General features: G+C 42.1%; 4 protein-coding genes across 8 annotated transcripts; 2 read left to right on the top strand and 2 right to left on the bottom strand.

The window, feature by feature from the left end:
* Positions 1–330: 330 nt before the first annotated feature.
* On the bottom strand, positions 331–4,103 carry LOC135653084 (RAN GTPase-activating protein 2-like). Its single transcript, XM_065174559.1, has 2 exons — positions 3,948–4,103; positions 331–2,386 (listed from the first exon to the last, which is right to left on the bottom strand). The coding sequence occupies exon 2, from the start codon at positions 2,318–2,320 to the stop codon at positions 674–676; it is 1,647 nt and encodes a 548-aa protein (XP_065030631.1). The 5' UTR covers positions 2,321–2,386; positions 3,948–4,103; the 3' UTR covers positions 331–673.
* Positions 4,104–4,378: 275 nt separating this feature from the next.
* Positions 4,379–12,734, bottom strand: LOC135653083 (uncharacterized). Of its 3 annotated transcripts, none has more exons than XM_065174558.1 (6): positions 11,424–12,734; positions 10,146–10,201; positions 9,790–10,023; positions 5,475–5,763; positions 5,201–5,304; positions 4,379–4,842 (listed from the first exon to the last, which is right to left on the bottom strand). In XM_065174558.1, exons 1-6 carry the CDS (start codon positions 12,432–12,434, stop codon positions 4,689–4,691), a joined length of 1,848 nt encoding a protein of 615 aa, XP_065030630.1. In that variant the 5' UTR covers positions 12,435–12,734; the 3' UTR covers positions 4,379–4,688. The 3 variants fall into 3 exon arrangements, with proteins under 3 accessions (XP_065030630.1, XP_065030629.1, XP_065030628.1); XM_065174557.1 differs by having other exon boundaries at positions 5,201–5,394; positions 11,460–12,733; XM_065174556.1 differs by having other exon boundaries at positions 5,201–5,394; positions 11,424–12,729.
* Positions 12,735–16,080: 3,346 nt separating this feature from the next.
* On the top strand, positions 16,081–21,993 carry LOC135583589 (uncharacterized protein At2g24330-like). 3 transcript variants are annotated; one of them, XM_065173954.1, is made up of 6 exons: positions 16,081–16,496; positions 19,371–19,515; positions 20,358–20,467; positions 21,064–21,472; positions 21,562–21,791; positions 21,866–21,993. In XM_065173954.1, the coding sequence occupies exons 1-5, from the start codon at positions 16,272–16,274 to the stop codon at positions 21,780–21,782; spliced, it is 1,110 nt and encodes a 369-aa protein (XP_065030026.1). In that variant the 5' UTR covers positions 16,081–16,271; the 3' UTR covers positions 21,783–21,791; positions 21,866–21,993. The 3 variants fall into 3 exon arrangements, with proteins under 3 accessions (XP_065030026.1, XP_065030027.1, XP_065030025.1); XM_065173955.1 differs by having other exon boundaries at positions 21,894–21,993; XM_065173953.1 differs by having other exon boundaries at positions 21,562–21,993.
* An 804-nt stretch (positions 21,994–22,797) lies between these two features.
* LOC135652746 (photosynthetic NDH subunit of lumenal location 3, chloroplastic-like) lies at positions 22,798–23,831 on the top strand. The gene is made up of 2 exons (XM_065173956.1): positions 22,798–23,321; positions 23,543–23,831. The coding sequence occupies exons 1-2, from the start codon at positions 23,076–23,078 to the stop codon at positions 23,648–23,650; spliced, it is 354 nt and encodes a 117-aa protein (XP_065030028.1). The 5' UTR covers positions 22,798–23,075; the 3' UTR covers positions 23,651–23,831.
* Positions 23,832–24,300: the final 469 nt, after the last annotated feature.

The raw sequence follows: 24,300 nt of genomic DNA on the forward strand, positions 1-24,300 counted from the left end.
TTATGAAATTGTTATAATATTTTGGCATTAAAAAAATTCTGAAACTATGTTAATTCAATATTACTCAATCGAAATATTTACACAGCAAAAGGTATAGGAAAAATAAGTGTAATTCTTACGATTTGGTGCCACTAAAAGTAGACAACCCAGAAGAAGAGTCTCGATTAGCCTAAGAAAAATACCAGATATAATGGAGTAAAGATCAAATTTCTGTGTGAGAGAGAGAGAGAGGTGACCTCTCATTCGGTCACCCGAAATCTTGCTCAGAAACAACGATTGGTGAAATCGAGGAACGCCTGGAATGGGAATATGGTGACAGGAGAAAAACACTTGAATGCTCCAACGATTCCAACATCTTCATAAAGGTTAAGATAAAAGCATGCAGAGCAAAGGGTCAAAATAATCCCAGATGAACACCTTGCTACTAAATGCTTCTTCTTGATAACACAAGACATCTTGATAACACAAGACATGAAAGAGATCAAGCCCCCTAACATTGTCTATATCAGTGCAAAGAAAAGGTCGCAGTGCTCCACGGCGGCAGCAGCTAAGCCTCAGTCAAGAGGTAGAATTGACAGTTAACAAACCAGAAAATGTGTCACTGTCGTCTGCCAAGCCAAGACAAAGGAAACTAGACATAGTGCTTAAATTGATAATGAGTCAATACTATCTTCTAATCCTGCTCGACTTTGAGATGGTGAAGCTTTGACTCCAATTCGCCTTCACCTTCTGCGGCAGCACCTCCTTCTCCTTCCTCCTCTTCTCCATCTTCGCCTTCCTCTTCCACATCATTCTCATCCAATGGTCCAAGTACATCCACAGAATTACTACCATTCTTAAGTATTTCCTTCACCTCATCAATGCCTTCGTCTGAAATTGCATTGCCATTTATGTTCAGAAGTTTGAAGTCAGGCTTATTTGACACTGCCTGCGCCAAACATCTAGCCCCGACCCTCCTTAACATGTTGATACTCACATCAAGTTCCTTGAGCTGTGTATGACCCTCTTCCAATGCTCTGCCGATCAGAACAGCACCCTGATCCTTCAGCTCATTCTCAGACAAGATCAGTGTCCTGAGTGACTTCTTGACAGCAATACACTCTGCTAATGCTGGAGCAGCTTTTGTTGTGATCTCGTTGCCAGCAATGTCCAAAACTTCCAAAAAAGGTACAGATTGTTTCAGGGCATTAGCAATGGCAATGGCCCCCGCATCTTCCAAATTCAGATAGCTAATGTAGATTTCTGTGATGTGAACAAGTTTTTCAAGCGTCTTGCTCAGGGTTATCCCAGCATCAACACCAAATATATTATCACGGATATCTAGCTTCTTCAAATGAGTACAAGTCTCCAGTGCCTTGGCCAATTCAATTCCACCCTCAGAAGCCACCCTGGTCGATGAGCATCTGAAATCTTCCAGCAGAGGAGAATGTTTCAGGACCTCAGAAATAGCGATAGCACCCTCATCTCCTGTCATATTGTTATGGAAATGCAGGATCTTCAGCTTGTCAGTTGATGGAATTAGCTCGCACACAGCTTTGGCAGCTGCCTCAGATATTCCATCATTCATCAAGTAAAGCTCCTCCAAGCTATTTTGTGATTTCAGAAGTGCCCCAAATGCCCGAACACCCTTCTCACCTAATGCATTGTCAGACAGATTCAGATACCTGAGAACACACCCTTCCAAGGCTGATGAGAATATCTTCATGACTTCAAGAGCTTCATCCTCTGGCCTTCCTGCAATAAAATCTGATAGATTTACTTCCGTCAGCTGTCCCTTGAGAGATGCCAATATAGGTCCTGCAACATGGGCTGCATCAATTCCGAAGCTTATGTTGCTCAAACAAATCTTTTTGTATGAGTTTCCTTGCTCAGTTAGTGGGCTAAGAAGTTCTCTGGCTTCATCAGCATCAATAAATGCCCTTCTACCACCTGAAATATCAAACACAGTTTCAATAGGTTTAACAGGCCTATCAACTGCCACCACTTCTCCATGCTCTTTGCGTTCAGGGCCTCTTTTAAGTACTTCCAACATTAGCTTGCTGGTTTCCCTGGCATAGAACTGGACTGCAGAACTTCCATCACCATCAGGCTCCTTTTGAAAATGTTCACTGGCAGCGATAAAGCACTCATCCTCAATCCGTTTAGCATTCTCATAAGCCTCTTCTTTGCTCAGAAGGCCATACTTCCTGGAGAAAATCGATTCTGAGGAGAGATTCTTGGTCATCTTTTCCACAAGCATCGTTCTTGTGCTTGCACTTGGTGGCCATAGTTTAATTGAGAACGTACGAGGATGAAAATCTTGAGTAGCAGCAGCATCCATGTCCAAATTCTAACTTCAGCTTTGCAAAATATCACAAAAGTAGTAACGCGGTCACAACGTGTACACCTATACGAAAAACATATTCAGCAGGTAGGACGAAGATAGAAGGAAATCATATGAAGCGAATCAAGCAAAGAAAACAAACATGTGACAATGCAGATAAGAGACACTAAGGAGTGCAAGGGTCACCAATTGAGACCAAACACTGAAAAATAATAATAAAGGGAACTTAGTAACATATGGATGAAAATACATAGAGGCAGCAATTCAAAAGAGGACAAAATACTGATCAGTTTTGACCCATTTTGACCATTATGCTTGCTGGGACAAAATCATAGCATCGCCTACCCTTTCTTTTTTACTATATTTTAACACAGTTTATCTTGTCTGACTACAATGCTCAAGTGTGTTTGACAATGAAATAAGCTGGAGGAACATTACTTTAGAAGAACAAGACAATGTGGACTTTAACTTAATTTCAAAACCACCCGTAAGAAACTTCTACTTTCAAGAAGATAATTGTAAGTCACTTCTTAAGAAGAGATTAAAGCAAACTTTGTTGTCAACAGTGCATGTTAAAATGTTGGTTGAGCCAAATGAGAATAATCATTATTCACAAAGTAACAAATGAAAATAAGTTTATTGAGCCACGTTCCACCAATTCAAAGAACCAAGTCATGTACAATCTTCATTGCCACAAATACAAGTTGTTGGTCGAGCTGAACAAGAGCCATCACAATAACCAAACAGCCAAATCAAATGTAATGAGCCTATCAAGAGGCACGACATTCATCAGTCCAAGCATATAGCCTTCTTTGTTTCTCTTTCTCCTATGTTGATCGATTCACCTCCCTCTGAGGGATAATAACAACTAGACATATCTGAACCATCTTAAACTCTTAATTCCTCTTACCTTCAATTTACCACAAGTGAGACCCAATATAAATGAACAAATCATGAAAAGCTCAATAAGAGAAACAAAGTGTATTGCCAAAACAGGTTCACATATCGTTGGACAATTTCAACTAAACATAATAGTCAGTTAACAAAAATATACCTCATTTATTCTTGGTTTGAACATCATAATAGTGTAGCACATCAAAAGATTCCGCAAAATTTGTGCACTCAAAGGATGTAAGTGATTTTTCAGTAAGAAAATAAGATGGCAACTCATGAATCTCAATAAAAAAGCTAGTGAAGAAAAAGCCTTATTTGACAGTACCCATGCTATCTGACAAAAGGATCACAAGTTAAAGAAACAGCCTTTGGATAGACAAGTGAAGCATAGTAGCCGTTCCCACAAGCTTTTGTAAGCCGCAACGCAAAAAGAATGGATATTTCCAATGATTTCAAAATAACCATCGATTCAAACTTCACAGTCCATCCATTTGAGCAAAAAAAAGCAGGTCAAGAAAATGCCATCTGATTCCAACGATAATAACTATAAAAAGGATTTCCAGAGTTCCTAATGGTATTAATCGAGGACAAGAATACACAATGCAGACCTTAACACAAAAATCTACAGAAATCTACGGACGCTTAGTAACGAACAACAACGTCGAGTGAAGACGCCCTGACAAGAAAAGATCCACAGAAAAGAAAGGGAGAGAGAGAGAGAGAGGCATACCAAAGATCCGACGCAGCGCCGCCGAAAAGAGTGAAATGATGTCGCCCTCTCGGTCACTACTCCGTGGAAGGAAAATGAAACCCTAACCCTTCCGCCTTTAATGAAGGCCAGGTGAACGTCGAACCGAAAGAGCCGACCCGGTCTGAATCCCGCAAAGAGGCTGACAAGGAATACGCAATTGAATCACCGAACCGGTCACATTAGGCATTTGAATCGCGAATAAATTATTGAACCGTAGAGATCACGCCGGTTCGGTCCACAGGTCCACCAAATCCCCGTGTCATCATTTCGAGCTGGTTTTGAATTCTGCTGACCCACGTTGTCTCGCCGGAGGAGTACGGAGTCAGTTTAGACGCGCAACACACAACACCAAATTCAAACAATCAAACTATGGCCGTCTGGAAACGTGAGCGAGGATTAGTGGAATCGGGTGTCCTGAACTCGAACCATTTCACTAAATCCTTCGCCATTCTTAAAAGATGGCATCGTGGTGACACAAGTAGATCCATCGTGGGTGTGAAGGCCATACGGCTTCATGGCATAATGAAATGCTTTAATGGCTAGCAATACAGAATATTTCCACCAGCAAACCTCACACTGTCGTAATGAATGTGCACGTATATAATAACACTACTAATCTCTCGTCTATGCTCTTGGTTTATTGGAACCTCTTTAAGCAATGAAGTCTAAGTCAGCACCTTCGGCTGCAGGGCAAATGTGGAGTTGGGGAATTGAGGGTCTTCAACAATTCAGGGACCAATCATAGTTTTGGTAGAGTATGTTGATAGGACCCCCATCGTTGAGAAGATGAGTCAAAAGGCCAGCTCTATTAACATCCATGTAGTTCAGTATCCAGTGAAGGATATCTTTCTCCTGTCCAAAATCAGCGCTATACCTGTCCAATAAAATTTGAGTTGAGTAAACGCAATGTCTTCTGAACATCAAAATACTACACGTTTGCATATAAACCAGACAGAACACTCATAGTAGATTGAGCATAAAGTTCCAGTGGACTTGGTGTTGTATTGTTAAGAGGGTTCAGGAAGTTTATGGGTTTCTCTAAGCTGACCAATCTGCCAGAGATAAGCACCACTAAAGCTAAGAAACATAACAAAGCTGGAGAACTTTGGACCTAATGGCCTGGCTAGTTCATAGATGATAGGCAACAGTGATTTTTGGCTAGACATTAAACTAATTGTGTTTGAGCACCAGATGTTGAATGAATATTAATATAATAGATGAAACAAACTGACCATTTCATGAACTTGGTGAGATAGACAACCCTCTTCTCAAGATCCACCTCCACTCCACCAAGGAAAAACTCCCTTGCTGCATGCCTGAGTTCTACTTCAACTCCCTGGGCAGAGAAGAACCGCAATGTTGGACTCGAACGGGTTCCATCGCATAGGCCAAAATGGATCAAAGGGTTCACCTTTGCAAGAGCCAACTAAAATATTGCAACAAGAGTGAACTCCAGCATGGATTCATCAGTAAACAAAATAGTGAGGAGGGAACGGAAGCGTGTACCTCCAATCGCTTGTCACGAGCACTGAATGGCTTCCCTAAAGAGTAAGGCTGCCTTCTATTGGAACGTAGAATGCCGTTCTTGATGGAGGAAAGCGAATAAGGATAGCCTCCAACGACATACTGGAAGTCGCAGTAGAAAACCTTTCGGTCGATTTCCCCTGGTCGGCCGATCCTTATGACGGCATGAATGACCATTGCATTATACAAGTTCAGGAAGAAGGCCAACTTCTCATCAGCTGACAGGCTAAAAATGTCGACCCGTTGCAGATCTTTGACCAGGTTAACATATCTGCTAAATTTACCAAAGCCAAAGGAAAAAGATCAGTTACAACTGTGGCCAAATTCATGCAACTTTTATACTAAACTAAGTTAGGCAGGTATAACCAGATCACCTGTAAATTCACAATCAAGCTTATACTGTAGAGGTAATTAATCGGGAACATACGAGTGAAACAACCATGAATTAGATTACAAATGACATGATCCGAGGTGAAAAAAAATTATCCCATGGTCAGTCTCAACTTAAGACCAAGTCAATTGTAGGCAACTCTGTGAACTTAAAAGTGAGATGAGGCAAGGGACTTATCACCCAAAATGTATGCATTCACCCGAATCGACAAAACAAACAAAGCCTTCCTTCTAATGGCATCAAAAGCATTGACCAACTATCTTCTATAACATACAATGTGTCAGCACTTCATATTATCATTGTTTCTACCATCTGTCCAGCAAAGGCTCCCTCACCATATGTCCAAACTATTGATCAACACATGGCAACCTAAACTGGCCAAACTGCTTGATGGTAGTTCCAACTAACGATAATTTCAATTAACGGAACAAATAAGCATAACAATCCGAGGTCAATGGGTTTTTTAACCGTTTCTTGTCTCAAGCATCAACTATAAAAGGGATTGTACAGGTACGCTCAATACATAAAAATAATAATAAATAAAGTCCAACTTGTCTAACTTAAATAATGATTTGAGCGTCGGAGGGATATTTTCGGGATTACCCCCGACTTAGTTTTATAGGGATTTGACCACCAACTTGACGAATTTTTCAATAATCGTCTCGAGAAGGAATGAAGTTGGATCTCAGTTGGCCTTTGAACAACATAAAATCAACTTTAACAGTTTGGTACTAGGAGAAGGGTCGAACACTATGTCTTAGGGAAATCTCATAGGACCACCTCAAGCAAACCCCAACGACCCGAATCTCCAATGTGTTGAACTTTCCCAGTGATATTAACAAAGGTAGTATGCGAGTGGGTTGCCAAGATTCCCTCATAAGTCAATCTCATCCTTCAGACAATTAGCCAAGGAATTCAAGCTCAGTTTCATTAACTATAGGCTCGTAAAGAAGCCCACAACTTCTCTCCTAGTTATGCGTCACGAACAAAAAAAGAGCCTAGAAAGTTAAACAAGGAGGTTCGTCGACAAAGTTTGACAAATCACAGATCCAACCCCCTATGTTCTCATCAATGCATATATTGGTGGTCTCCAACCTTTAAGGGTTTTTCAACAAAGTCATCAGTCAACCCCTAGTGACATTTCTAGAATTGTAAAAAGAGGCCAACTACTATATCATCGTCGAATTATTGATTGTTGGCAAAAAGAATGGCAAGGCTTGCATTAACGAGCTATTGCTTGCTTATCTGTAAGATGGTGATGGACTCATACAGGGTCCACCCTTTTTCTATCCTATGCAATCTCGGGGCGATATTAGAAAACATTTGATTGGACCAATCTAAGTTGATCAACCAACTTTTCTCACAAGAATAAAAAAATATCTCCTCTTCCAACTTTTGTAGGAGGTGGGAGCACCCTTGACATGATAGCTAGGTTAAGTAGGGAGGTAATATATTGACCCCCCTAAAGCACAGACTATAGCAAGTAAATAGGAGGGTCAACATTGGGAAAATCCAGACCCTCACACATTCCTTGACAAACATCATAAGAAAGTGTTAGGAAATCGACGCCATCTGGGCAAGTGAGAACTTCCAATAATTGAAACCTCAACAAAGAATGAGTGGGGGGAGGGGGGAAACGAAGCCCCGTCTCTAATGCACTTGCGCTTAAGCAAAACATGTGACATGACACGTATGGTTGATCACTTGGCTGAGTAGGCACAAGCTCCAACTTAATTGATATCTGATAAACCTTCTAGAGCATATCCAAATCAAATATTGACACTACCGAATCCAAGTCAAAGGACTCCATCGTAGGTGGCAAAGCCACACTGCATGATGGATTTGCCTCCATGGGGAGGGGGCAGCCTCCATCGGCATGGTTGACTTAGCTCCTTCCGAAACTAAAACTTCTACTACCTATATCAAGGGTGGTGATGAGGTTGGCAACCTATCCAAGTCCAAGGTATTAGAGGATGAGGTTGATGATAAAATTGCAGACCTTTAGAAGTTGAGGTTGTTGTGAAGCACTTAAGGTGTTGTTTACAGAAGTTCTAGTTGCAAGATGAGATAGGGAATGTCTGGGGCAATAAAAGACACTATTTATAGAGGTCAAAGATGATGCTTCATCTGACCAGCCATCCGTTCGACTCTCGAATGCCTCGAGAAGAGTGGGACATACAGCATCATCTAGCGTGACCCAAGACATGCAGGGCAATCCTAATAGCTCAACGGTTATTCGGATCATTAGAGAAATCATGTCGAATCTATCGTGATCTATGCAAAGGCAACACAATAAGAAACCACTGTCATATTTTCCTATGATTGCGAGTGGGCTCAGCATACGATCAACTATCAGACCTTTCTTGATCTGTTCGGATTCTCCCGCTTGCTAAAGGAAGGAGCATGTGTGGCATGTGCCCTTATTGGCCCTTTGTGCATCACCATGCCTTGCCTCTCCGGCCCTCGATGCCGCCACACGTAGCCCTATCGACCCTTTGTGCATCACTGTGCCTAACCTCTTTGGCCCCCGACACCACCACACACGTCCCTATCAACCCTTTGTGCATCGTCGTGCTTGGCCTCTTTGAGCCCTAGCATCGCCACACGTGGCCCTTTTGGCCTTTTATGTATCATCGCACTTGGTCTCTCCAAACCCGAGCACCACCACACACGACCTTATTAGCCCTCTATGCATCACTTCACTTGGCCTCTTCGATCGTCGATGCTACTGCACATGACCCTATCGACCCTTTGTGCATCACCACCGTACCTAACCTCTCTAGTCCCTAGTACTATCACATGTAGCCCTATTAGCTCTATGTGCATCTCACGCTTAGCCACTTCGGTCCTCGACGCCACTGCACGCAACTCTATCAACCCTCTGTGCATCACCATGCCTAGCCTCTTCGACGCCCGACGCCACTACACGACTCTATTAGCCCTCTATGCATCACCATGCCTAGCCTCTCCAATCCCTAGGGTCGTTACACGTGACCCTATCGACCCTTTGTGAATCACTGTGCCTAGCCTATCTAACCCATGGCACCACCACACGTAGCCCTATCGATCCTCTGTGCCTCACTATGCTTAGCCTCTCCAGCTCATATTGTCACCACACGTGGCCTATCGGCCTCTATGCACTGCCATGCCCTATTGTAGTGTCTTTGTGTGCCACCATATCCTGTTGGGAACATATCGAGTTGGGCCCACCGAGTTGGTCTCACTAAATCAAGAAACCCGATTTGGACCTACCAAGTCAAATGGCTTGACTCAAATATTCCATCATCTTCCCGACTAACTATCCGTGGTGCTCGTCTATGTGGCTAACTCGTTAGCCCTAGCAATGGCCCCCTTCACCACATGTCCAAGTTGTTAATCGACACATGGCCATCCCAAACTAGCTAAATCACCTAATGGTAGCTCCAACTAATGGTAGTTTCAACCAATATAACAAACAAGTATAACAACCCAAGGTCATTGGGTTGTTATAATTACTTCTCGCTAAACTAACTATATAAAGCTCCCTCCTAGACACTCACTATAAAAGGAATTGCACAAGTACTTCCAATACATAATGTTTTACAATAATCGAACATCATGAAGAAATCAGATTGACTCCCAATTTATCTCTAGACAATCCAAAATCAACTATATCATAATGTATGTTTGACTCGAAGAAAATCTATTAAGCGAGTAGGGGAGGAAAGCATATATGCATTTATTGGAACGTATATAAAAGTTTTTAGTACCTAATGTTTCTACACGGCACATTATCTTGGTTGCTTAACAAAGCTAACAGGAGAGTATAATGGTTTTGTTCAGGACATGCAAATATAGACACAATAACAGAGATCCTAACTTCTCTACTTACATGTTTTGAAACAGCTACACTAAGAGTCAACGTACCTTCGGAACTCCTCGCTGGCACCGATACGGCCATAGTCGAGATGGCATCGATCATCTGATGCATAGGCTTCAAGTATGGCAACCATTAACTTAGTTAGCCTCTGGCTGACTGTGGCAGCTGGCTTGGGCTCATTGTCGTTTGTCGATCCTCTAAAGTTGAAACATCTAGGAATTGCTGGTTCATGCTCCAGGAAACGGTAGAAATGGTTATTTCCATCCTCAAAGCCATTCTCCCTGTATTAATCATTCAATTTATATAAACAGTCCCAATATCAGCCAAAAAATCACAATGAATCACAGTAGAACCTAAAGATCCCATAATGATTTAGCATGAATACATGCGATGCAGGACTCACCGGAATACATGATGGATGAAGTGCTTTCTGGCGAGCTCTCTACCAATCTCGACGGCCTACAGAGAATCAGATGCAAACAAATTTAATACACCATGACAACATAGAGCTTCATGAAAGATTAGATTGCTCTGGTTTTCACTATAGCAAACTCGAATAGAATACATAGGCTTTGAATTTGTTATGTGGAACTCAAAAAGGAGTTAATTAAAAAGCTGTGAAGCCCGCTCGAATTGACATTATATACTAAGAAAATAAATAAAAAGCTCAAGATAAAGTTCACTGATAAAAAATAAACAAAAATACTGTCTTCGATAAGAAACGGCGACAATTGAGTCTCACCATCAAAACGTTTCTTCTAGAGCACCATATTAGTTTAGCTGCAGCACATTGACGCGGCCATTCTTATTGCGTCCGGCGGCAGCAATCAAATAGAACCAAAGAAATACCAATGACTAATGTTCATGCATGGGTATCTCCCTTTGGATGAGGACTCATATGTGTTCTTTACTAAAATAGATATAATCCTAAACTAAAATAAAATAAAAAATCAACAAAATTATGAGAAACAAAGAACATATTGATTAAGTATTTCTTAGTGTCGTAATCGACAGTCGGATTATGGATGACGCAATCCCAGAAAAGATAATAATTTTATCTCGGCATTATATGAAATCTATCTACTAATCTACTTTATATTACAAGACGAATAAGTTATTTTGCAGTAAGTGCCTAATTGATCAACAAAGCAGCTTCATCTAGCTATTGGGCAAACTAAGAATTCTCTCACCAAAAGTTGACCCCCAAAATATCAGAGGGAACCAATCCACCGGAAGCCATTTCCGCCCATCTCCCTTCACTCGCCTTTAGCGCAACCACCGACCCGTTATAAGTGCATAAGAAAGGAAAGATATCTAACGGCCCAAATTCCCCCATAACTAAAGCGACGAAACGCTTTTTTTTTAGACACCTCAGACGTGTGACTGACACGTGCCGCGTATACCACGTGGGCCTCACGTTCCGGCTCACATTTTGAACCCGAGGGTCCATCCACTTCACCGTTCGGTTCCAATCGGAGCAACGGTGACGACTGGAAGCGCCACCTGAGTGGGACCCGCCTCCTAACGGACTGCAGGCTTCCGATGGTGCGGGACCTCAAGCCCCGACAGTCGCACGAATTCGTTATCCGAACCGTCTAATTATAATCGAACGATAATGAGGGCATTCATGATGGAGAGAGAGAGAGAGAGAGAGAGAGAGAGAGAGAGAGAGAGACGCTGCCTTCTTGCGGCCGCAGTCGAGGTGGCTGATGATCACCTCCACCATGTCGCCGCCGGAGAAGCAGTTCTTGGCGAGCTTCATCCTGATGATCCGGTCTTGGATCGGAAGGCGTTGTCGCAACACCCGCACTATCGCCACCATCGCGTCCGGCCGCTCACGCCGCAGTTCCTCTTCGTCGTCGAACCCGTATGCGGGCACCGGCGGCGCCGCCTCCGGGCACCGTCCCCCGGCCATCTCTCGCAGGCGCCGCTCGAACTCCCCGCAGTTCCGCAGCGAGTTGAGCGCCACCAATCCCCCTAACAGCTTCTCGTTGAAGAAGATCGCAGGCACGGCGGGGCTCCCCGTCCGCTCTACCAGTTCCTTGTCCCGCTCCTGGAACACGTCCACGTTGATCTCCACGTACGGGATGCCCCGGTCCCTGAAGAAGGACCGGACGGCGCCGCAGTCTCGGCAGCCAGAGCGGGAGAAGAAGCTGACCCGGCCCTTGATCTCGCGGAAGTCCGTCTCGGCCTCCTCCAGTACGTTCTCGCCCTTGTGCAGCACGATTACCTTGAGCCCGGAGACGTGGAACTCGGTGATCGACCCGGAAGGATCGCACTTGCCGCCGTCGTATGGTGGCTCCTTCAGGGTGGAGATCCGCTTCGCGATGGCAGCAGAGAAGACACTACCACGGTCGCGGAGATACTTCCCGATCGTGGAGACGTCGATGGTGGCGGCGGGAGACTTTAGGGAAACGGAGCGGTCGATGGGGCGGCGCTCGTCGTCCGGCCCGGTGGATCGCACGTTCGTGAGCCCCGGAGGCGCCTCCGGCTGCGGCAGGTGCGACAGCGGACAGAGGAGCCGCTCCTCTTTCTGGTACGCACTCTTCTCTCCTTCGACCACGTCATCTCCCGCAGCGGGGAGGGCAGTCGCGGGCGGATGATCGTGCGCTGCTGATTCTTGGAGACGTTCCATAGGATCGGTATGAGGATCGGAGCAGAGGGGGGCGTCTCTGGCATACTGTTCTCCCATTGTTGGGTTTGGGGAGACGGCTTGCAAGTAGAATTGAGTTTAATTCGCCTCGTACGTGTGGGGAGCGAGATGGATAGAGGTCGAAGAACGCGGGGTGTTCAAGACTAGAGGAGACATCAGGGAGGCGCCCAAACAGAAAACGTCAAACTAAAGCGTTTCTTCTATTTCTTTCTCATCGTCGTCGTCGTCATTTGGAACGGCTCCACGCGGGCCGGGTGGCCGGCGATCAGTGCCGAGCCTCCTGACATGGACGGGCTTTTGGCGTCCACGTCGATACGGTATTCGGAGGATAGTTTCGTGATGCCAGGAAGTTGTCGAACGCCGTGGGTGAAGGGTTAGATTTAGTCTTACGTGGTGGGACGGAGGGCCGGGATTCGTCTCGGACCACTTGCTTCTCCGATGAGGTTGACGTGGTCTGCGATGCGTGAACGTGGACTCAGCCTCGCGTCTGATTGGGCATCTTAGAGTGATGATCACGCATTGAAACACGACATCGACATCCGTTATAATGACAGATATCGGTTAAAGACATGAATGCATACTAATAATTATTATGAATGAGATTGTGGAAGACAGGTGGAGATGTACATGGAGCTGAAGACCGTATCGGTGGAAGATAAGGCCAGTTAGTCAACCGAGCACTAGTTTGACTTCTACCGCAAGTAGAGAATATATCGGCGAGATTGGTATGGAAAAAAAAAAAAATAGTGACCTTTCATTTATATGTGCTCGTGGATAACAGTCTGGGAGATTAGAGTATATTTCTCCACGTGGGCAAAATATCAAAGATTGACATTGGGGTAGTTGTAGGTGTCCCTTATAGACTAGGTATAAAAGCTAATCTTCGATGTCGTGTTGAGAGGTTCTTCTTTCGAGAAAAAAAATCTCATATCCCAAAATGAACCTCGAACTAACTTGAATATCAAAGGGATCGAGTTGAAAAATTTTCTCCCAATAGTGGTCTTAATATAGGTGGCACCTCATGACATCGAAACCCCACCACGGAGCCACTTCGAACATTCTTGCGCCTTTGGGTTTGAATCACGTCAGGTTGACTCAGATGTCGATGACAACACTCTCTAACATTTTGGCACTAGAAGGAGTGTCTGATGTCACAGGAATATACACTCTCATGAGCTCTAGTTCCTCAAGAATATACATTCGAGGTCATTTGCGACGATACTGATCGAACTCAGGCCAGGAGAGGAAGAGACACTCTCCGACTTTGTTGTTCGATTCATTAATGAAATATAAGTTGTGCAAGAAGCTCATCTATCACTCATGGTTCAAGCCTTCATGATAGGGTTCAGGCCCTTTCACATTCTTTGGTTAATGGTGGAGAGGCCACTGGTAACGGTACTTGAGGTCCTCTAGAGAACCAACCAATATATAGCTACGGAAGAAATGATCTCAAGGAAATGCGAGAAGACACACTAGAGGTATGGCAAGAGCGACCGCTATCAGCTCCGACCCCGAAGTCACCATAGTGAAGAAAACAAGACCGACCCATACTCAACAAGCTATGGGTTATGGTGCCAACCTATCACATGGTGATGAAATTTTCAATAAGGACCGGTGTCGATGAGTTGAGAAACAATCCAAAGGAGTCTCTCTAGTGTTATTTGACAATAATCTCCCTACCAAAGAAGGCCCAGCCTAAGGCACCGTCATTAGACCATTGGGAATTCACTAAGTCCCTCCCACATCCGAAGCTAATAGGGTCACTAGTTAAGGCACCCCTAGATAAGGTTCATCCCGATTAGGTTGTTAAGATCGGGGTGACACTTCCTGAGGAGGAGTGCAGCTCATCGACTTTCTCAAGGAAAACACCGAGGTATTTTTAACTAATATTGTATTAGTTAAAAAATCTAATGAAAATTAAAGAATATGTATTTATTATATCGATCTCAATAAAGCATGTCCAAAGGACATCTATTCTCTTCCCCGGATCGATTAGCTAGTTGATGCTATCTCGAACTATGAACTCCTCATCTTCATGAACGTATTCTCGGGATATAATCAAATTAGAATGATATCTCGAATACACATCTTTTACGACGGACTAAGATATATATTGTTACAAAGTCATGTCATTTGGATTAAAAAATATAAGAGCGATATATCAAAGGATAGTAAATAAGATTTTCAAGCACCAAATTGGGAGGAACGTTGAGGTGTATGTGGACGACATGATAGTCAAAGACATATTTTTAATAGCTGACTCATATCGAGCTGACTTGGTCAAGATATTTCAGGTTTTGAAGAGATTCAACATGTGTCTCAACTTGTCCAAGTGTACTTTCGAAATTAGCTCAAGAAAATTTTTTAGATTCATTATTCACCGATGCATCCACCTTAGTTAGTGAAGGAAGTGCAACAGTTAACGAGACGAATAATGGTGCTTAGTCAATTCCTATCCCACTCTGATAACAAGTGCTTGCCCTTCTTCCAGGTATTGAAAGACTCAAAATGTTTTTCATAGACAGAAAAGTGTCAGGAGGCAAGTTTGAGTCTTTAGTTCAGAGGAGAAAAAGAGAAGTGAGAAAGTTGAGAGGAGGTAAGGAAGAGGAAAATTTTATGATGTTAGAGCTTCTCACTCTACAACATAAGAGAGAAGTCTTGTCTCAACACAAGTTAATATTTATAGAATAATTAAATCTTAATTTTTATAGTCTCTTTCTTTTACAAAGAAATCATATTTATATATTCCTTATTATTATCGAATGATATTAGCTCAATAATCCTAAAATACTTTCTAACTCTAATTTTTATTTTTTATTTTTATATTAAGGTTTCTTATCCTATAAGTGTATTGACTATATGAATTGAAAAATACTTACTAATCCCAACAAAATCATTGATGATGATTATCTCATGTAATTTTATAAGTCATTTGACATTGATATAGTGGTGGATAAGACCATAATCATCAAAACCAAATTGCTCATTATTTATTATTATTTTTTATGCTAATGATATTTCTGGCGCTAGCATCAAAATTGTAAGAGGAATCCCATCTTATACCACAAATGTTTTTCCTAATTACATCGAGCTAGCACCACAATACTATAAATAAGATACTATATAAATGGGTACTCTTTCTCTCTCTCTCTCTCTCTCTCTATATATATATACACATTTATCTTCATACTTAATATTATTCTATATATACACCTTTAGCATAAGTCAGATGTTGAAATAAATTTTGATATACAGTAAACTGAATATAACAATCGATCCAATTCGATTGTTATGTTTCTTTTCTTTTAGCTATTCCAATTCCGATGATTATTGTGATGGTTAGCCAAAAACATATTTCGTCACGTGCAAAGCATGACGGCAACTAATAATTCACGCACCTCCGAGATTAGGATCATAGGGAAAGCATGAGAAGACATTTCGAGGGTGGGGCGATAACTCATATCAACTTTTCTAAGTGGACATCAATCAATCAGTACGGGCCACATGACTTGGGCTGTGGGCTCAATCGGTTTCCATCGACGGATTGAAGGCATCAGTTGGCGGCGTCCATGCATTGAGATTCGCGCCGCCCGATGCGGGGACCCACTCATCACTCGTATCCTCAATCGTGGCCTGAGCCCGGAAGTACCAGCTCGCCGCCCCCCCCTCTTTATTTTGAAATGAAGTCACCGCGAGAAGTCGCGTACGTTCGCCGTCCCACCGAATGTTCCAACCCGATCACACGGCAGCAGGTCCTCTTCATATCCCCCTCGTCGCCTCCGCCTCATCTCGTCGTCGAGATCCGGTCATCACTGCTGCTGACCGGTGTCAATCCCCTCCCTTCGTCTCCGATCCGAAGCCCTAAACCCTCCTCCGATGGCCGGTGGGGCGGAGGATCCGGCAGCACCGCCCAATAAGCAGCGGAGAGGGATCGTCTCGCGGCTGTGGGGGTGGATTTTCGGGGGCCGTAGCGAGGACTACGAGAAGCGGCTGCAGCACCTGTCCAAGGAGGAGGCTGCGGTCCACGCGCGGATGAAGCGACGGGCGCAGTCCTCCAGGCGCATGATCCGGAATGTCATCGTATTCTCCGTCATCCTTGAGGTGACTTCCCGTTGCCCATCTTTGGTTGTTATGAATTGATCTGATGGTTTTTCGAGCTCGTGCTGGGGTTTGTGGATCTTGGTTAAGAGATATTCTAGTCCGTCGACGTTTGAGGTTTATGGCGCTTAGTCTTTCCTCTAACTGTGTGATTTTGGAGACCCGTGTGATTGTGGTCAATAGATGGCATCGGATCCAAGAGTATAGTACATTACTTGTGTTTGAGTTGAAGGGGATTGATTATGTTCCGGGACTTTGGAATCAATCTGATCTTGCATAGCTAATTTAGGAAGAGTTGGCCCTTTCTCTTCTGCTAGCCTGTGATTCCATTTCTAGATTCCTCGCGTTCTAGGAAATGATGTCTAGACTTTCCTGGAGTTACGGATTATTTTCCCTAGTTATTTCGAGAGACATGCTTTCCCCATTTGTTATTCCAAATTAAAAGTCAGTCATGATTCAGAAGACTCAATGTTAGTCGGTGGCTTTTGGAAGTTCAGCATGCCACTTTATTCAGCTCTTCAGAACAATGACACACGAAGCAGACAAGTTTATGTTTCTTTGTTAAATGTTTTTACTTATGGGAAGTTTGTCTTGTGAGGGTCATTGCGAGCTTGCACCGATGGTCTAGATGCCAACTAGATAATACCTTAGGAACTTTGAGCCAAAAAAAAAAAGAGTTTGTTTTCAGGAACTGTGGATTTGCTGCTTCCAAACTAAGATATATTTTCATGTTTTTGGAAGTTCTACTTATCTAGATTGAAGGGGAAACCACACTGTGACCTTGAGCATGAACATCCTGGTTTTGCTACCATTTTCACTGCTCAGTTACTGCAGTTACTATCTCTAAAGAGATCAAACTCATTACTGTTGCCGTCTCTGGCCAAGGAAAGATATGTTTCTGCATTTCTGACAACCCTTATTTGTTAAAACTAAGAAGAGATGTCCAGGGTGACCCCAACTAGCATGGGCTCTATTTCATGATATTGTACTATTGGCATACCTTGCAAGAATTAAACCCTGTGCTGGTGTCTATCCGATATGTTAGACACTGCTGGTGTCTATCTGCATAGATTGAAATATAAATCCTTGTTTGTTGTGCTTTGTTTAGAAGGTTCGCGATTTTGAGACCGTTACTAGGAAGCCTAGCGTCCTTCAGATATTGGAATTTTGTTTTGGAGCATGTTATTCATAATTGATGCAGTAAGGCAGCTACTAGAAACATGTAATCAATAGCATCAAACTTACATGGTATGCTTCTTAGTTCTTCCATTTCTTGATGCTTTATGCCACTAAAATGCTTGTAAATTGGAACCTAGTCATTTCCAGTGGTTGATTCATGATATATGTTACATCTTTAAATAAAAAATAGTTATTTAAATAATTTCCAGTGGTTGATTCATGATATATGCTACATCTTTTTGTTTGTCTTGTTTTTTATTTAAACTTTTTGTGAAACCTAAGGGGTCTCATTGTAAGATTTATTTTAAATTTCCTAGAAATTATAGGAATAATATGTAAAAGTCTGCATTAACATGGTAGAAGTCGTGGAGGTAGAATATTTTGTAGTAAAGGATTCGTAATTTTGACATCAAGTAGTCAGTAGAAGGCTTTGTGGTTCTTGATTAATATCTGTTTTAACTAAAGGCTGAAACAAAATTTTGACAGGTTGGCAACCATATATCAGACCTGTAGAGTGATTTAGAATAAATGGAGTGTGGAAGAACAAAATGTTCAGATGATTGTGGAATCTGTCAATTTATAGTCTGATGGAGAATGAGAAACATCATGACCAAGGGGCAGCTGTAGCAATGAATGGTTATATTTGGATATTATCAGATTTTTCAGCCTCTTGCTCTAGTACAACCATGGAACCTCATACTTTTAAGTTCCTTAGCATTATACTGTCTGTAATGGATTCTGATACATTGATTGAATTCTGATTGTTTATGAGCATTTTTAATGTTATTTGATGCATCTGGGTGTAGGATATTTAAATAAAAATAACATAGTGGCAGATATGAAGAATATCAGGTAGTTTTGTTTTGAACTCTTTGAACAAATCCTATAGAAAGCTAATTGGTAAATTACTGTATTTATCCATTTACGTTTTGTCCTAACTGGAATTACTACTTGTAGACAAGCTAAAGACAATGTTATCTTTACTAGAATGAGTTTGAGAATAACTTCCGATGATCAGACTTGGTTTGATTTGTTATCACACAGAATGCATTTGAGACTTTTAGGATGAGAAGACGAGTGATTCGGATCAATAATTGCCGTGAATTGTCATTGATGGATACAATAAAGTATACTTGATAATCATTCTAAATCATCTCCCATGCCTTGTTGGCTTATCTGCCAGTTAGAGCACCAGCCACCAGGTGTAAGTTTTGTTTTCTATAGCATGAGAATTCGTTACATGCATAACCATTGATGAAATAAAATGTTATCTGAAGTTAATCTGTAGTTAGAAAACAAACTCCATGTTTCAGCATTTTCCATGATCTATTCTGATTGTTAATTGTAGGGGCTAGCTACTTTGTTTTTCCATGTTCAGCCTTGAATTTATGATTTTCTTTTTCTCTCTCCCTATTTTTTTTTTTTGCTTAAAATTTCTGAAAGTATGACTTCGAAATAAATGATGTTTCTGATATTTCATATTTTTTCATCTTTTATTTAAATGTTCTCCATATTCCCATTATGTCTTTCTGTGTATTGTGATTCTTTGGTGTCTAAAGACTATATTTAAGCTCAGCTACATTTTTCGGTATGTTCTAATACTTTGTTGCCTAAGGTCTAAACCATAAAAGTCACTACTGAATTCATTTTCCTTATGTACTTTATTTTTATTTTTTAGACTTCTGATATTTGTACCAGGTGGTAGCAGTGGTTTATGCTATCATGACAACCAGATCAGCAGATTTGAACTGGCGGATTAGGGCAATACGAGTTCTACCTATGTTTGTGTTACCTGGTTTATCTTCTGTTATTTATTCGACCCTTGTAAGCTTCACAAGGATGTGTAAGTATCTCAGACTCTACACCTGAACTTACATATTCTTTAGCTGTTATACACCTTTTTACACTCATGTAATATCTTCCAGCTGTGTTACATTTTCTCTATGCTCTTTTAGTGCTTCTGTTAAGTTTTCATACGGTTTATATGGAGAATGCTTTTGCACTTGGAAGATTTGCAAGTGCGAAAATGAATATTTTTATGGTCAGATTTGCAAGTGCGAAAATGAATATTTGCAAGTGCGAAAATGAATATGTATTCTGAGTGGGAAAATCAATGAAACAAACTGGATAGAAATGGAGCTGAACTGAGCTAAAACTGATTGAAATCTTAGAAACCCTTTTTTGCAAGTCGTGCTGGAACCTATGGTTTGCAGGGTTATATAATGTTTTTTTTTTTCTGAAGTCATCAATGTGATCAGAAAGAACCATATATGGTAATATATATTACATGCTAAATATCATATGGATCCAATCAAAGAATTCTTTGTCCCACTGTGAACCTTCTCTTCCTGAAATGAAAAGATCAACCCATGTTGATGTCAGATATCTATTTCTGACGATAATTGCATGTATATTGCATGTCCATATGCATTTATATCTATCATGTGGTTTTCTTGTAGCAACACATTTACTAGCATTTTCATCCCGAGAGGAAAAAAACATGTTGAGACCTTTTGGGGTTTGTTAGAGATTTAGCCTCTTTTATTGGCCTGTGACCTCAGAAGTAGTTTTGTTCGTATGTCTGTAATGTAGATTGTCTAGAGTTATGTGCATATTTTTTATGGTTTGTGTTTGGTAGATGCCAATGAGCACTCAACTAAGTAATTCGAAAATTGTTGTTTGTAGTTGATCGCAAGGACCAGAAGACTCTTGACAAGCTACGTGCTGAGAGAAAAGCGAAGATTGATGAGCTTAAAGAGAGAACCAATTTTTACAATACACAACAGCTTATTCAGGTGAATAGCTAATGAGAATCAGAACTAGAATTCTGTTAGATACTGAAATATCATATGTACATGCATATGCATACACACTTGCATTGCATATGTGAAATGATTTGCAAATTGAATTGGAGCTTACAAGGACACTCCACGTCATGTCCATGTCTGACACCAACACTTACTAGATACTTCACTACGCACACTGGGTTGTTCAACACACGTTAGGACTCATGTATCAGCTCCACATAATTATGGCATTATACTTTACACTGGTCAAGCACTCAAATCATTTATGTCTCACCTTTATGTGGATATAGGGATCTGGAGTAGGTGAGAAAATTACATTCCCAGCCCACACTATTGCTTCCATCTCATGTTCTATATAGCATATTAATCTGGAAAATCCATGGTGTGTGTGTGTGTGTCTATATATATATGATGGCATGATTCAATTTGTCCTTTGCTTGTGCGAAATTTAAGCAATTAGTAACTTTTGCGTGTGTGATGCCATATCTTTTTGGTCTATCTCACTGGAAGCATTGGCTTATATGATGTGTTCTCTTTTCTTTTCTTTGAGGTTGTTGTACTAATTGTTGGCCTTCGGTCTTCAGAAATATGACCTTGATCCTGCTGCAAAGGCTGCAGCAGCAACAATTCTGGCATCTAAGTTGGGAGCAGACTCTGGTTTGACAGTTTATGTTGGAGATGAACCTAATACATGTGCCCCATTTGTGAAAAGCAGTGATGCCAAACCCGTTCAAACCACTGGGCTAAGAAACAGGAAACAATCACATGCAAGAAGCAGTAGCACTGTTATTTCCCAATCGGTCAGTGAAACTCCTAATGAGTTTGGTGTTGGTGCCCAAGAAATTCCTTCTCAGGCCCAGAAGGCTGTTGAGCACTACAAAGGCTCTGGCTCTTACGGTGGTGGTTGGATTGCTCGTATAGCATCCTTGCTCGTAGGTGAGGATCCATCACAGTGCTATGCTCTCATATGTGGCAACTGCCATATGCATAACGGTATGTAAAGATTGCAAAAAAAAGAAGACTTGGTGTTGTATGTCTATGTTATCCTGGAAAGCAAACAACTAAGTGGTTCGCTGTTGCAGGACTAGCAAGGAAAGAGGATTTTCGGCACATAACGTATTATTGTCCCCATTGTCATGCACTGAATACGTCTCGGCAATCAGGAGAGCATGATTCAGGTTCCAGATCTGGCCAAGGCAATTCCTTTTCGAGGAGTGAAGTCACAAATGATCCGCCAAAAGTTCCAGAGCAGCCAGTTGGGAAGAGTGATGCGAAAGAACACACCTCAGAGGCTACTTCATGATTATGGATTGTAAGCATGAGTGCTTTTCTCAGATTTTTCTCTCTTTCTCTGTGTTCTAATATTCGAGTTGTGGCGGATGTAAGGTTCTACGTTTCTGTGCGACATAACCAGGACAAAACATAAATGCATATTCTCGAGGGGGTATGACCGAATTAAGTTTGGAGCATCAGATAACTTGCTGCTGCTTCCAGTCAGGTTTCATCTTTTCTCATTTTGAAGAACGTGAAACTTTCATATCTTTTAGTTGTTGTCACGGTCAATTCCGATTCTAACAAACAGCCAGGACATGTAGTGCGCCGATGGGGCAGCCGTCTCTGCTCCATGTGTAAGATTTCCTATTCCTGTTAACTCTGAGCATCTTCTTCGTGCCGTCTTTGACTCGCTCGGCAACATTGAACCACTCAATCTGTGGCCGTGAAACGGAAAGCACAAGAAAGAGCAACACGAACTGCAGGTTGGAAAGTCGCTTCCCTTGTCGGGATACGAACCGTACGACTCGGGCAAAATCATTGTATCCATCATCAATATGAAATAGCTCCATTCTGATTTCCACGACATTGTAGCTTTGCAGAACAAAAGGGTAGTCGGTGTTTTCTATGGTTTTGGATCCTCTGCTCTGATGCTTCGAGCGAGGGTTTCTCGAATGTGATCGTCTGCTGAATCTGGGATTGCTGATTGGCTGATTTGACCTGAGATTCCTTTTGTTGGAGTGGGATGGGCAAGACGGTCTTTCTCGCCTCCTTTGACCTTGACCTTGACCTTGTTTCGTAGATTGATCTCATCTGTCACTCCCGGTGTGCGGCCGTGGCGCCGAAAACTGCTCGATCCTGAGGGCAACGTCATCCTTTCCCAGTCGTATTAGCTACGGTCCCCTTCCTCGCCATCCACGACCGTTTGACCTCTTCCTTCCTGTATTTTCTCATGGTTAGTAATCCGTAAGAAAGCATAGCCACTTCTTGATGTTCCTTCCACCTCATTCTCATGGGATCTCTATTTTGGTACCTTCCTTCACCTCCAAGCCTGCGGCAATCCTCGAATGTAGCTTCCGGTTTACTACTTTCTGGTTGCTTGCGCCCAGCGAACAGCTCATTCTTTCCTTTCTCGACCAACTACACCATTAGGACACATCCTGCTTCCTTTGAACAAGCCACGACGAGCTCTCTGTCTCTCTCTGTCTCTCTCTCTCTTAGCGTTTGGTATGAGAACTAGTTCGTTGCCATGATGATGTAGCCAGCGATTTGGTGGTGGTTCCTCACATTTGTGTACGTTCTCAGGCCAGAAGAAGCGGCAGCAATGGAGGGCACGCAATGGAAGGGATCGGTCCACAGGATCAGGAAGTGCGTGGTGGATCTCCTGTCGATGGAGGACGATCTGGTGGACGACGACGACGAGGATGCGTGGGAGCTGATGGGTAGCGACCTTCGCCTCAAGTCTACCTTCTTGTACTGTGATCTCAACCAGGTGATCTCCCACGCTAGAGAAGAGCGGAAGAAGGTTCTCACCGACCTCGCCAACAAGCTCTTCTACTACATGGAGCAGGTAATTTCTTCTTATTCTTCTTCTTCTTCTTCTTCTTCTTCTTCTCATCCTCTATGGTGGCGTAGTTCTTAGATGGAGGACAGGGTTGGATCTGCCGTCGATTCTGGTTGCCTTCTTTCTTCTTTTGTGCACCATTTGGATGCATTTTGCTCTGTGACGAATTCTGCTGCTGAGCGTAGCTTTCTGATCTGTTCTCTTCCTGTTTCTTTCATGGCATGCAGCTGGATCATGCTGTCAGGATCCGGAGCATGTCTTTGACGCAGGTCTGCTACAACGACACAGCCAATGTGTTACAGGAGGTGATGGCCGCTCTCATGCCCCTTCGGTAGCTCGATCACCGAAGGAAGACTGAAGTCCACATTCTTTCGTCACAAAAAGTTGAAGCTACGCCATGCACGACCAAAACTGTTGGCCGTTAGCAGTCTCTGCTGCATGCATGACTAAAACTTTGGCAGAGTTTTCTTCGTTTCTCAACTTTGTGTACATTGAAGCCTTCGGATTAGCACTAAAAGCAATCATCATTTAAGTTAATTAGAAATTATCTCCTATAATTAATTATCTTTAACATTTTGATCTTTACGTTTTCAAAAGTTACGTTGAGATTTTTATACTTTCGAAAATAAAATATTTAATCTTATTTTTTTATAATAAAAACATATAGTAAATTAAAATAAGATAGAATCAACACATGCTCAATGATAAATCTTATAGTATTTTTCTCAACAGAAACAATGATATAAGAAAAAATAAGATTAAATATTTTACTTTCATAAGTATAAGAATCTCAATATAACCCTTGAAAATATAAGAATAAAAAATTTAAAATAATTAACTACAAAGATAATATGTAATTAGCCTTCACTGTTTTCATCCTTCAAACACCGCAAGCTGTCCTCCTCATACATACATACTCGGAAATTAGCAAGTTAGAATTCCTAAACACTCCTCTGAATGTAGAAGAATTTTGATGACAACATGC

Source organism: Musa acuminata, chromosome BXJ3-11, assembly GCF_036884655.1.
Source record: "Musa acuminata AAA Group cultivar baxijiao chromosome BXJ3-11, Cavendish_Baxijiao_AAA, whole genome shotgun sequence".
Lineage (NCBI taxonomy): Eukaryota > Viridiplantae > Streptophyta > Magnoliopsida > Zingiberales > Musaceae > Musa > Musa acuminata.